At 43.8% G+C, this 13542-nt stretch overlaps 1 protein-coding gene and 1 long non-coding RNA gene across 2 annotated transcripts; one reads left to right on the forward strand and one right to left on the reverse strand.

Moving 5' to 3' along the window:
• Positions 1–1292: 1292 nt before the first annotated feature.
• On the reverse strand, positions 1293–13542 carry LOC134168281 (alpha-fetoprotein-like). Its single transcript, XM_062627776.1, has 14 exons — positions 13420–13542; positions 11931–11991; positions 11561–11699; positions 10768–10970; positions 10084–10231; positions 9133–9230; positions 8433–8562; positions 7828–8042; positions 7005–7137; positions 6288–6385; positions 5355–5493; positions 3967–4190; positions 3299–3431; positions 1293–2326 (listed from the first exon to the last, which is right to left on the reverse strand). Exons 1-14 carry the CDS (start codon positions 13502–13504, stop codon positions 2282–2284), a joined length of 1851 nt encoding a protein of 616 aa, XP_062483760.1. The 5' UTR covers positions 13505–13542; the 3' UTR covers positions 1293–2281.
• LOC134168284 (uncharacterized) lies at positions 5435–9370 on the forward strand. Its single transcript, XR_009966482.1, has 2 exons — positions 5435–5501; positions 8132–9370. It is a non-coding gene; the product is annotated as an uncharacterized LOC134168284 (long non-coding RNA).

The raw sequence follows: 13542 nt of genomic DNA on the forward strand, positions 1-13542 counted from the left end.
TTTTTCGAATATGCAGTCTATTATAGTCTTGCCTAGAAAATAATTATGGGCAAGGGAGCACAGAGGGGAGAAATAAAGGTAATTCAGCAGTTAAGATGCATATTTTTAAGTAATAGTTGCCTTACAGGTGCAAATCTAAGTTCCTTGAAGCACCAGAAGCGTGTATGCAGGCATCATGGACATGTCCCCATGGCCCACTCAAGTACCTGTTACCCAAGCTGTTGAGGCGTGAAACTTACCCTAAACCATCAGAGGTCATGAAATGTCAGATCTCTGTGCAGTCTGAAGAAGACCATGGCCAAGTTCTCAGGCAAACCCAAGCAGAAGTGGCTGTTACAGCCATGTCATGGGTGGATGATTTTGTTCCTCTAAGGCCAGGTGAGATTTGAGCACCAGGTGCAATAGCAATGCACCATGGAAATGGTGCTAGAGCAGACATAGAACGTTGTGTGGATCTCTGTGCTTGGTTCTACCTAAATTTCTGTAAAGGCAAGTTGGAACCTGTTTGCAAAGCAATGTTCAGTTAGATCAAATTCAGGAGCAGGGACATAGCTTGTCTGACCTCGCTGAGAAAGGGCAAGTGCTACAGAGATCTTGGCCTGTGTTGTAGCATCTTTCTCATTTGAACTAGGAAAGGGTATTGGAGTATTTTCATGCAGAACAGGGTGTTTCTATTACATATTTATTTTCCTAAATGCTTGAGTAATTGTGTGAAGGTGAAGTTATGAGAACATTGGAATATGAAATATTAATAATTCCTTGGTCTGCAAGGAATTTAAAAGATAAATCAATACTCAGACCATATGGAAAAGAGAAAAAATGTTTTCAAGCAGGCTTTTCAGTCTTCTGTGCGTGAGCACAATTCCTAAACTGAGCCATTTGTGCCACCTTCTGGTGCTGAAATACTTTCATTTCACTTGTCCTGCTGGACAGGGACAGAAGTATGCTGGGAAATGACTATGGGATAATGCATTGACCAACTGGAGCCTGCTGGGTTTGAAGGGCTACTGCAATAAAGCTTTAGCCTTGCTCTGCTGGATACAAGGAATAATTTCTGACAAATACAGGTGAGAACAGGCAGAAAATTTATTCCAAAGGTTTACTGGATATTGCAGGTAACACAGCAGTGAAAAGCAGAGGGGACAGGGGCAAGGGGCCTTGCTTTTGGATGGGGAGCCTAAGCCATTAACCATACAGACAGCAGTGAGAATCTGTCTCTTACTTGTATTTGTATGACTGAGCTTCCCCTTGAGGAAAATCTCAAGTCATCACTGATTTAAAATAAGAAGAAGAGACAAAGCCCCCAAACCACCCCAGATTACAGAGGACTGATCTCAATCTGCATCTCTAAACTGCAGTGCTTGGAGAAGCCCAAGATGCCCATCTGATCATTGGTTGGATATCAAAACCACCACTGATACCTGAGTAAAGCCTTGTTCTGCTTTAGCTGTTGCTCTGCTTATGCCGCCAGTATATGAGCAATAAGTTAGACCTGAATCAGCAGCCAGCTGTTGATAGCTCTTGGCCTGTGGTTCATTATAACCGCATGGTGACCTGCACAGCTCCCCAGTGAGTACTTCTCCTGTAGTGAAATGGTACAGCTGCTTAATTGTTCCTGTGTCATGTGTGAAATGTGTCCTGGTAGAATAGAGTTGGTTTCCTCTTGGTTGTCTCTCTAATTTGCCAAGGTGATTTTGATATTTAAGAATTGTAAAGGGGTTTGCAACAGGTTGGCTCCACCTTGCTGTCAGCCACAAACCTAACAAATGGGTTTTGGTCTGATTTATGTTGTTAATGACAATTTCCATCCATTTAACTTATTCTTTCAGCAGATTTCCTCAAGGTGATGAGTCTTCTCTTTGCACTTAAGGCTTGTATGTTTAAGGATCCTGAACAACTAAGAAATTTAGCTGGCTTTAAGTTACTTGCTTTGGTTTAAATTTTACATCTCCTTGATAATTCTGAATCACTGTGACAGGAACCAGAGCTGAGGTTTGTATGTGGGTTCTTCCCCATATGACTGAAAAGCAGTTCCCCAGCCCAGCAGGTCCTATGGAAAATATGGTTTATTGAGATGCCTCTTGTCCCTTGTTTGCAGCAGCAGATGAACTGTAGCTGGTGTAAAACCATCTAGACTTTCCTAGATTTGTGAGTAAAGAGCCACAAGGTAGTTTTGTGCACTCTGACAAATCACATGCTCCTGTTTATGCTTCATGAACATCAGAAAATATATGCTTGCTGTTAGGTTGGCAAGTGTTGTCCAATGCACTGCGGGAGCTCTTCATGCTGACAACATTTTTTCACTTCTCTTTATAAGTTCTGGACCCTGGAAAAGAGCAAAATATCTATGAGCTAGTCAGAAAGGTGATGTGTTTGTGAATAAGCAAGCTGCCACTACCCACTGTGGCAGCAGTGGGTAGTGTGTTGTTGTGTTTGCAAGCTGTGTACACACAATGTTCTACAGAGTAAAGATATGTTTACCACTATGTTTAATAAACATGTTGTTTTTCCTGTTCAGCTCAGGCTGCCTTTGGAGATGTGATGTTTGGGAGGAGGTAGCAGAATGCTTCTTTGCAGATGTGTGGCTGGCTTGGTGTGTTCAGAGGTGGAAATCACAGGAGAGACTTTTTTCGTATTTTGTCATTTAAAGCAAGGCGAAGGCTGAGGAAAACAGAGAGCCAGGCTTAAGGGTTGTGGAGGGTTTAAGCTTAGTGAAGGAATACATCAGAGAGAGAGATGTGAAGTAGACAAAAGCAGATTTGCTGGAGGGTGAAGAGAAGCTGAAGTAGCTCTGCAGTGTGAGGGTCAATGAGCTACAAGAACATAGCCAAGAGAAGAGGAAAACAGTGGTAGGGAATACAAACAGGGAAAATACTTTGACCCTAAAAGGTGACTACATGCTTTCTCTCCCTACTGCTGAGGAACTTTTCAAAGTGAAATCCAGTTCAGAACTAAGAATTAAAAAATTAAGAGTTCATTTCAGAGCTGTTAGCCAGGGAAAGACCTTTGTCCATGTCCTTCACAGGCCCAGTCCCAGGAGCTCCCCAGAGGAAACAGATGGAGCTGAGCTCTGTATCTATCAATTACTGCATGTAAACACAAGACTAATTAGGTAAGTCATCTAGTGATGAATTAACTGGTGCTGATATCTAATGTGCAGGCAATCAGATTTGCTTTTGGAAACAGAACTGCAGGAATTCTGGCTAGCCAGACTTGGTTTGGCTGTTTAAAGGAGAAATTCCTCCTTCTGCATATACTCCCTGTTTCCATTGTGGGTCAGATGAAGCAGAAAGGACACCTCTTTGGCAAAGCAGGCCTGGGGGTTGTCTCCTCTGCAGCACTGCTCTCTCATGGTGGTGAAGGCAGCCGTGATGGCTGTCAGCTGCTCCTGTGTGATCTGGGGCTTGTATTTGATGAGGTTGATGAGCATTCTGCAAGGAAAGCAGAGCAAAGCAGAGGAAGCACATGGCTTACGGTACATTTCTCCAAAGCACACAGCTTATGGTGCATTTCTCCAACCCTAGTCCTGCAAAGTCCCTCTGTTACTGCCCACTTCCTTTCTACAGCTTTTTCATTTTTATTCCCCACCCAGGTAGGTATTTGCAGTAGGGAGCAAAGACATGCCCAGTTCCCCTGGGAAATAAAATATCTGAAGGGTTTTAGCATTGGTCCGCCTCAGAGAAGCTGTGGCTGCCCCATCCCTTGCAGTGTTCAAGACCAGGCTGGACAGAGCTTGGAGCAACCTGGTCTAGTAGAAGGTGTTGGAACTGGATGAGCTTTAAGGTCCCTTCGAACCCAAACAAGCCTGTGATTCTATGATTACCCATGAATTAAGTGTGCAGGTGTTGTCTGTGTTGTGCATCACGCCAGAGGGTCCAGGAAGTTTGGGCTCACCCCAGCACAAGTTAATGGCCTGGGTAAAAATAAGAAACAGGAAGGTAACAGGCTAGAAGAGGCACGCCTTACTCTTGCTTCTTGTGCTGTAGCTTCTCCTCCTCAGTTGTACACAAGTCTTCACGGAAAGTGAACAGCCCTGGAGTCAGTGATAAGGGCATGTAATGCTCATCCATTTCCAGTTTCCCTATGCATGGTCTCCTGAGAGCATAGGAGCTGCTGCAGCAGTGGCACACACCTGGGTTTATAGGGTCTCTCAGGTGTCTTCTGCATATTTCTCCAAGCACAAGATCCAGCTTTACCAAGAGAAGTGGGAAAAAAAAAAATTATTTACATTTTTTATAGTCAAAAATACAGACTGCTCTTGAAGTTATAAAGAATAACAGAGAGCTTAAATTAAACTTTGTAACGTAGGTGATAGTTTATTTTTGACTGAATGCTGGCTTTTGTCAGTGAAATAATTTTTCAGAAGTATGTCTATGTGGTTCCAGGGACTGTCCTTTGTGCACAGAAACCAAGTGATTTTGTTGTGGTTTAAGCCCAGAAGGTAACTCAGATTCACGTAGCCACTCGCTTTCCTCCCTCTCTTCACCCCAGCTCCCAGAGGGATGGGTAGGAGAATCTAAAGAATGTAAACCCCATGGGTTGAGATAAGAACAGCCCAGTAACTAAGGTATAACACAAATCACTACTGCTGCCATCAATAATAATAATGATAAGGGAAATAACAGAGGGGCAGAATATAAAATTAAAAGGGGAAAAGGAAAACAATAAACACAAGTCATGCTCAATACAACCACTTGCCACCTGCCAGAGGATACCCGGCCCTACCCGGTAGCCATCTGGGCCTTTACGGGTGACTCCCTGCAGTTTCTATACTGGGCATGACGTGCTGTGGTATGGAATACCTCTTTGGTTAGTTTGGGTCAGGTGTCCTGTCTCTGCTTCCTCCCAGCTTCCCCTCCTCCCTGGCAAAACATGATACTCAGAAAGTCCTTGGTCAGAGTAAGCGCTACTTAGCAACAGAAAAACATCGGTGTGTTACCAGCATTGTTCCCAGGCTGAAAGTCAAAAACACAGCACTGCACCAGCTACTAAGGAGGAGAAAAATGACTGCTACAGCTGAACTGAGGACAGATTTCTTCATAAAGCACACTTGCATGGACTTGCTGTCTTCAGCAGGGCACCTGTGGGTCTGTGTGGCTGCTCTTGTTAAGGGGATGGTGAAGAAAATGGGTGTCTGGAGGATGGACTGAACCTTTTTTATGTAGTTCAATTCCAGCCTTAACTTCAATGAGATGGAGTTATGATTCCTTCAGGCATGGAAGTACACCTTCAGGTCAACTCAGCAGCTCAGTGAACATTCTTTTCACTTACCTTTACTCTTGGACCTTGCTGGCAGCAGAATTTGTGACAGGGTTTCCAGAAGTATGACTGAGATCCAGAGGAGCAATACTCACGTTTTCCTCGGCACAAGGCAGCAGCTTGTCCAGGCTTAACTGGCAGCATTTGGAGCCAATCGTAGTCATCTGCTTGGTGAACTTGATCAGCTCTGCAGATGTCAGTTGAGGCATCTTCTTCGTGAAGCTCATGAGGAGCCTGGAAAGGTAATTTTTCTGAAGTCGGTGATGTTGTTTCATGAGGCAGTAGTGAGCAAGCCTCTGCCTTCTCATGTTCAAAGCTCCAGCCAAACCGCAGGGAACACTCAGTAGTGCAACAGCAGGACTAAGCCTGGTGTGTAGAACCTCACAAGCCTGCTTTATTTGTTTGACCTCTCTCCTTTCTCTGACCAGTTTCTTACCAGGTTAAACAAATAGAATTAACAGCAGAATTGCCAGTTACATGTTAGTGGGCCCTTTTATGATATGGTAGCTATGTCTTCCCCTTGTTATTTTTTTCTCTGGGAGCATAGGGAGCTTGTCTAAGAGCAAAATTGGATTTGAGTGTCTTCTTGGCACACTAGATGGGGGCAGAAGATAAGCTCAAAGAAGTTTACTTGTTTTTTTTCTTTTCAAGAACTGTGCTTACTAACCACTGTGGCCAGGAAAGCCTTCAGTGATGGAACAGGCAGAAGGAGCCCATCAGGCTTGTTGGAAGCCTGTAATTCCAGCGTCTTTTAAAGATTGAACACGCACAGGAGGGCAAAAAGCTCAGTGTGTCTCCCCAGAGCAGGCCAGCTGAAGCCTAACTCTATGAGAGCAGCTTAAAGGTTTCGTTAAGTTTGTGTACATACTTTGTTAGGCATGTGCTTGTTAACATGCAAATCAGGCCCAAAGTTCCTGCAGGAGGCTTGTGCCTGCATGTTGTGTTTGTGCACAGTATATGGTTCAGCTACTCTGGGTTTGCTCTGCCTACTGTAATTAGAGTAATGCAAGCATGTAAAAAAGTCTTACTCGTTTTGGAAATAGTAATCTCCTTTCTCCCTGTAAATGTCACAGCTCGTCTTCATCACACTTTCAGTTTCGTAAATATGTTTCTTCAGCTCCTCCTCCTGAAAAACATAAGTTAATTTGAGGAGTTGTTGTAGCAGGGGGAATGCAGAATGCCCCACTCCCTCCAGATAAAGCCTGGATTATCTGTAACTACTTCTTACCTGCTATATGCCACCCATTTTTAATTCCATAGAAAGCCTTTGTCTATCTGAAACCTCTATAGACTGCCTGAATGTAGTACATGTCCTCCTTCAACCACCTTGAAATATTTGATGTTGTAGGACTGATGGAAGTCTGGGTCTGAGACACCGGGCACCTCCTAGCTTAAGAGGTTTACAATGCCCATGCCCATGTTTTGGTCTGTGACAATAACTGTAAGTGCTTTTTATATTTGGAAGAGGGCAACTAGCACTCTTGGAGAACCCAGTGTAGAGCAGAAACCTTAGCTCTAAGCCTTTTCCTAGCATCTCTTTTCCCAGCATCTCTGCCTATCCATGTGAAATTACTTCACAAGTGTTGATTGCAAAGGCTCTGTTGATGCTTTTTCCATAGTGAGGCCTTGAAACATGTGCTGGTTTGTCACAGCAGCTGTGGCTCAAGGCCTGGAGCAGGCCAGTCATGTGGTCATATATATGTTTGAATCCATCAGTATGTGGTGTGCAGGCTGACAGCACCCACCCCTCTGCTGCAGCAGTCCTCTGGAGCTCCAGGCTTGCAGCACTCGTGCAGTAGGTCCTCATATCCTTTACCAATTCTTAAAAGCATTTGGGCAGAAAACTCAGGGTGTCTCCTGGAATATTCGTACAGAAACCTGCAATATGTGGAGTACCAGGAATTAGAGATGAGCCAAAAGAGCTCCCTAATGGTTGTGAAATAATTTGCAGTAACAGACTCAGTTCTCAGTAGGCAATGAAAAGATGAGTTCTGCTGCAGCAGTTACTCTACACAGCAGTTTGAACCCAATATATTTTCATAACTAGACCTGATGTATGTTATTTGAAGTTAATTCTCTGTCTTTGGGACTTGATGCTGTGTCTGTTGCATCATGGAGCATTTGTGCCTACATTTACTACAGGTAGGATCAGGGCTTCATCGCACAAAGGAACATGTCTAGAACAGAAACCAGCTGATCCCGTTTGAATCGAGGCATGAGTCTGACTTAAGTGTTTTGAATTCAACACTGAAGAGTGTATCAAAGCTGTAGCTGGCACCTGAAATCAGAACTGTTGGCTCCTAAATTTTACAGGCATTTCTTCAATTTTGCCTCTGAAATAACAGTCGTGCTCTGCTCCAAATTTGCAGAATGCATTTGCTCTGCATTCACACCTTCTAGGAGTAAGTGGTGGTTTACTAAGATCGACTTGCCCGGTACCCCAAGCCTACATGCTCCCAGAGCAGACAAATCTGAGGCTGATGAGCTAAACTTTTATGCCCAAAGTGTCATCTTGCGGCCAGAGTATTGAAACAAGAAAATAGAAGAGCTGAGGAAGACTGAAGTTACCTGGCTAAGTGTGTGTCCTTTTCCTGGGCAAAACGTTCACATATTCCCTTGTCCTCTATAAACTCCCTGATGTGAGGGGACAGGTCTGCAGGTCTGTCATTGTTTTCTGTATTAACTATGCATTCACTTCTTTGTAACAGAGGCTTTTCACAGCACTGCTTTATTTTGCTTGATAGGATGTCTTGGTTTGTGCAGACGTAGTGCAGAAGCTCTTCCTGTAAAGCAGAAAAGAAATGAAGGAAATTTTGCCAGATTTTGGTCTTTGTAGGGTTTTTTGATCAGTGTTTTTATCTGCATTTTCCAGACAGAGGGGGTGACTCCCAAAGAGAAGAGGCGGCTGATCAAAGCTGTGCCACGCAAATCTGGTACAACAGGGAAGAAAATTCAAGCCCTGTTGATCTATTTGGTGCAACCTCTTGCTTGCTGTGCAAAAGGTCCTCCTGGGTTAAAAAGTCAAATGGGAAAATCAAGCAGGTTTTTAGACTGCAGAGTTAATCTCCAGTTTCAGAGAGCAATCAGTGAAGCACAGGAGGAAGAAAAATCTGAAACCAACACAAAAATAGCATTACATTTCAGCAAACACTCAAACGGTAAGTGAGGTTTACCCTATCATGCATGCAGTCCAGCATGTCTCCGCGGCAGCAGTCCTTGTGCATGTTAGCAACATCCATCACAAGTTTGCTAACAGTAACAAAATCAGCTTTAGGGAATTTTTGGCTTATCTGAGCAAGTTTCCTACAACAAAGAAAAACAGTTATTGTTTCGAATCACAGTGTGAGGCTGTGATAGCTCCTCTCATTTTATTGTGCAGGGGGTATCCAAACTGCTCAGGAATGGTCTCTTCCCTGCTTACGTTAATAAATGTTCCTTGAAGGCAAGAGCTGAGATTGTCAGGGTTGTCTTAGGACCCCAGGCTACTTTCACAGTGAGATGGTGGAAGGAAATGTGGTAGGTGGGCGCAAAAAAATCACAGGAGCAACCGTGTGTCAAAACTAGGTAAGAGAGATGAGTTGTATTTTGCTCACAATTGCTCCAACTTTCGTTCCAGAGAGCTGTATTCCTTTCAGACTTTGGGTTTAGATTTTGAAAGGTAATGGCAGTTTTTAAGGAAACAATGACAGCTGTCATGTCTAAATTTGGATTTCTAATCTGTCTTCCTTGTTAGATGCTGCTTTTGAGCTGCATATGACAAGGACACTGCTGGTATTTGAGTCACTGTGCTATGTGCAGGTGCGGAGCTGCCCACAGCTAACACACAACATCCGTGCTTCGTTTCAAAATAAGATGGACATGGGGAGCACTCACAGAGCCTTCAAGGTCCTTTCTCCAAACTTGTGCAAGATTCCACATGTGTGTTCTTGCCTTAGGCCATCTTCTTTTATTGGCTTCACCACCTTTGGTGCCTGGTAGAAAGAAGATGCAGACTGTGAAAGAGGATAAAAAGACAAGGCAATGCTTTGCACTAAAACTACTGCTGTGATTGTTTTTTAAACAAGGACCTTTTAATAGTGAAAGAAAAACACTGTCCAAGCTGCAATATGAACTGTTGTGCTCGCTATTTAGTTGCTGGCATTTATTAAACAAGTGTTCCATGCTCTTAATCCTTGTCTTCCACTGTGACAGGTAGTGTGCTCTGAATTTCTGACATGGGTTATGTGTGGGGCATGTCTCTGCAGTGCAGATACCCAGACAAGCAGGAGCTGTATCGAGGTGCTATTAACAGGGAAACAAATCAGGCTTTTGTATGCTGTGTAGCACCTCGTCCTCTCTGAGCAGAGCTGGGAGGACAGTGATGCTGCCACAGGGCATGGGGATTGCCTTGAGCTCTCACTGTAAAACTTCAGCTGCCCAACACCCCACATTGGGAGACCTTATAACAGTGTTAAAATACCTAATGGGGCCTCCAGGAAAGCTGGAGAGGGACTTTTTACAAGGGCATGTAGGCAAAGGACAAGGAGGAACGGCTTTAACCTGACAGAGGGGAGATTGAGATGAACTCTTCCTAAGAACTCACCTGTGAGGGTGGTGAGGCCCTGGCACAGGTTGCCCAGAGAAGCTGCGGCTGCCCCATCCTTGGCAGTGTTCAAGGCCAGGCTGGACAGGGCTTGGAGCAACCTGCTCTAGTGGAAGGTGTCCCTGCCCATGGCAGCAGGGTTGGAACTGGATGAACTTTAAGGTCCCTTCTAACACAAACCATTCTATCCTTCTATGATTCTCTGAAGAAGTGGCTGCTATCTGTAGCCTGTGATGGAATACCTGTCTCTGAAAGCATTCCTCCAGGTTATAAGTGAGGTCTTCAGAGCTTCTGCAGCAGTTTTTCATCATCTCGTCATATCGGAGAGCAACAGAAAGGATGGTGGGGGCATAGAGGAAAGGATGCCTTCTGGCCACCTCATAAATAAAACTGAAACCCAGGGAAAAACATCTTTAGTTTCCCAGTAAGCCCCCACATGCAGGAGCAGCAGTGGTATAGCTGCCTCTGCCAGAAATTAAAATGGTAGCAGCTAAAATTGATTGTTTTACTGTCATAATGACGAGCCACATAGTGTGGTGTTTATCTTGGAAACTGCTGATGGTGTGGCCAGTTTCCTGGAAATCTCAAGTTCTGCCAGTTCTGGTTCAGAAGCAGCACAACTTCTGCTTGGCTTTTAAGGACTAAACAGAGGCTCCTGGTTTCAGGTAAGGCCTTTACATGCACTACAATAAACCAGGGCAGGTTGTTTGACATACAGACTTGTATCCAAAGCAGGAGATGGCAGAACAGGCTTTGCAGAATGACCATTGCAGCTGGATGAATTATGTAAATAATTCATATTAGGAAGAAGAACTAGCACAGGATTACAGAGAATCTTAGATAGAACTTGACAGCTGCATTGAAAACTGTGTTTGCTGTCTGAAGGTTCATAACTGTCTTATCTAGGCAATGAATTTGTGACTTACTGTTCCGTTAATAGATGTTGATTCTGTGAATGATTTTTACAGGCAGCTTCTGCATTTGGCCTTTCAAAAGGAGAAATGAACCCTCTCGATGAATTTTTTAGAGTGAGGAAGCAGTCATTTTTTTCAGGATCCTTTTTAGCACAGCAGTCAGTAAACCCGGTAAGATTTTCCTCCTGGCATATTGTATCAAGGAAGATCTTGTCCTATGAAAATTAGGAAAAAGTTAACTTGAGTGAGGATTCCATTTTACTCCTCTGAGCTTTGCAAGGAGGCTACTTCAAGCCAACAAGCCTCAACTTGCATAAGCTGTTTCTTTCTTAATTCCTTCCTGCTTTAACTTCAGTGAAAATCAGACTGACCTCTAAAACTGAACTCTAAAACCTGGGTGATGATTTCTTGAACTCTGGTACTATTGTTATGCCAAGACATGCTTCCAAGTGGAATGGTTGTTAAACACTCTGACCTTACAACATTATTCAGACTCTTTTTCTTGATTACCCCAGCCATAAAGGGACATCTTTCTGAATATCTTTTAGTGAAATGCAGGTCATGGCTGCCGGTACAGATGCTGTGTTATTCAGGATGGAGGGAGGAGAGGGCCTTTGTTTTCCTTCACTGATCTTGAGACACTTTGTAGATGAGAGCCTGGAGAACCAAAGAGTCAGTTAAGGCCAAACACACATACCTAGGGAAGTCTCCTAACATGCCTCTCTGGGAATACACATATCAGGGCTCTGACTTGACAAGTCACTTCTGAAAACAGTTGCCAGATTAGGAACGTAAATGTGCTTACCAAGGGCTTCAGGCAGTCTGGATTGTCCCTGGCTGCAGCAGCAGCACACCTTTTGGCGAGGTCTGTGACATCCTCAGCCATTTTAATTGCTCTGCCAAATGTGCCTCCTTGCACGTACTGAGCAAACATGACCAGGGCCCTAGGAGAAGAACACACAGCATTAAACCTGTTGCTGGCTACCTAAGAAACTAATTCTGTAACTTTTACATGTGAGACAGTAAGAGGATTCATGTCACTGGGGCTGAGTTGGCACAAACGCATTCTGGGCTGGCAGAACTGGTGAGCATTTGACTTGCTGTGTGTTCCAAACAATGCAAGGCTGTGCAGTGGCAGCTAATTTGCAAGTAGAAGCTTTATCTGGATGACTTACATGGCTTTAAAATTATTCTTCTGCAGCTGTAAAAAGCGTTGGCCAATGCTGTTTTTTCCCTCTGAAAAACAAGAGTATTTGAGTAAAAAAATGTTTGCTAAATACTACATCAAATACCTTCTCTTTTTTTTTGGTATTGGAGGCTAGGAGAAAGATGATTCAGTGCCTGGGGTAGTAGAAGTGGGAGTACCAAGGCCTGAGATGTAATTTCCCATCTACTTGTTTCTGACCTATAATACATTAGGGCCAATATAATTTCCCTGCCTAGCACAAATGTTGTGGGGAGGAACACACTAAAACCTGGGGGTGTTCAGCTACTTTGATGCTGCACATGATTAAAGAAGCACCTTAAAAACATCTTTTAACCTTGCCTTAGCTATCTTAAAGTGCACTTGACCACTCTAGCTACTGATGAAGGATTTTCCGTGCAGAAAACATGGGATAAAATAAAAACTACAATGGCACACAAAGCTCCTCCAAAATCCACAGAGCTGCATTCTTCTGTCCATGCTACGAACTGTCTCAGAGGAAAGCATGTGTCCCATCTATGTGAAAATCCTGTGCAAATATTCTTCCTTTGCCACTGCACCTTTATTAATGGGCAAATCTAAATGTCATGAATTATCAAGGTCCTTGTCTGTTTGAGAATACGCAGAAATTAATTTTAAAATAAGGGGCCTGCTCCCAAATCAAGGTGTTACTGTTTCACCCTTGCATCAGTAGGGCTGAGATCAGTGTAAAAAGATCAAATAAATCAAAGAAACAAGCCAGCTTATCCCTCTGAGTAACACAGGGGTGTCAACTGTGATGAAAACATGAGAAAAATAACACAAACATCAGGTCTGTGGTACCATGTAGGGCCATTTTGTGCATTTGGGATTTATACGGGTGAAAAAAGAGCTGACTAATGAAGACAATATGTAATGGGAAAGAAGCGCCTTATTTTAGGCCCCATTTTTAGGCCTTAGTGAGAAATTTGGTCATTGTAAGCTCTCTCAGGAGTCAATGAAGAGAGAATAAGACCCCCTCCAAAGGAAAACACAGAGCAATAGCGTAACTTAGCTACTCTCAACAGCCACCAGCGATGGAGGCAGCATCCCTCTTGGGCCTCCTCTATCTCACTTCCTGATGCACTGCAGAGGGGGCCCAGAAGGCCACAGGCTTCACTTCAACAAGTTTTGGAGTACCTAAAACCAGTGGTACAACCACATTCCTGTGGATGGAATTCCCCTTCAGCAGGCTTCCTCTCAGTAACCACTGGCTGTCCTGCACACTAAATAGATTCTCAAGCCTTTAAGAAGCCACACATCTGAGGCTGATCGCCAGTAAATTGTACAGATTGAGGTTTGTTGTGTACCTTTGACCCACAGAAAACACCAGCATAGAACTGGCAGAGGCAAAGCAAGATACCAAGTAACCATGTATGAGAAGCTGCAGCCATCAGCATTATACAAAAAGATAGAGTAAAAAAAATAAGATACATTCTTACCTATGTCCCGGTAACTTCCAGGCAGGGCTATGACTATGGGAAGGCTCACCAGCAAAATCACGTAAATTACTGTTCTGCAGTTCATCCTGTCAGTTTTTGGCAGGGGCTTGGGGTGAGCTTGGT

Source organism: Pezoporus occidentalis, unplaced genomic scaffold, assembly GCF_034315485.1.
Source record: "Pezoporus occidentalis ecotype Australia unplaced genomic scaffold, CSIRO_AGI_Poc_V1 ctg307, whole genome shotgun sequence".
Lineage (NCBI taxonomy): Eukaryota > Metazoa > Chordata > Aves > Psittaciformes > Psittacidae > Pezoporus > Pezoporus occidentalis.

Excerpts from the sequence above, each read along its gene's own strand:
- LOC134168281 (XM_062627776.1), bottom strand. The coding sequence starts at position 13,504 with ATGAACTGCAGAACAGTAATTTACGTGATTTTGCTGGTGAGCCTTCCC. Across the intron at positions 8,043-8,432 it reads TGGACTGCATGCATGATAGG|GAAGAGCTTCTGCACTACGT; the intron begins GTAAACCTCACT and ends TCTGCTTTACAG. Across the intron at positions 6,386-7,004 it reads AGGACTGCTGCAGCAGAGGG|GAGGAGGAGCTGAAGAAACA; the intron begins GTGGGTGCTGTC and ends TATGTTTTTCAG.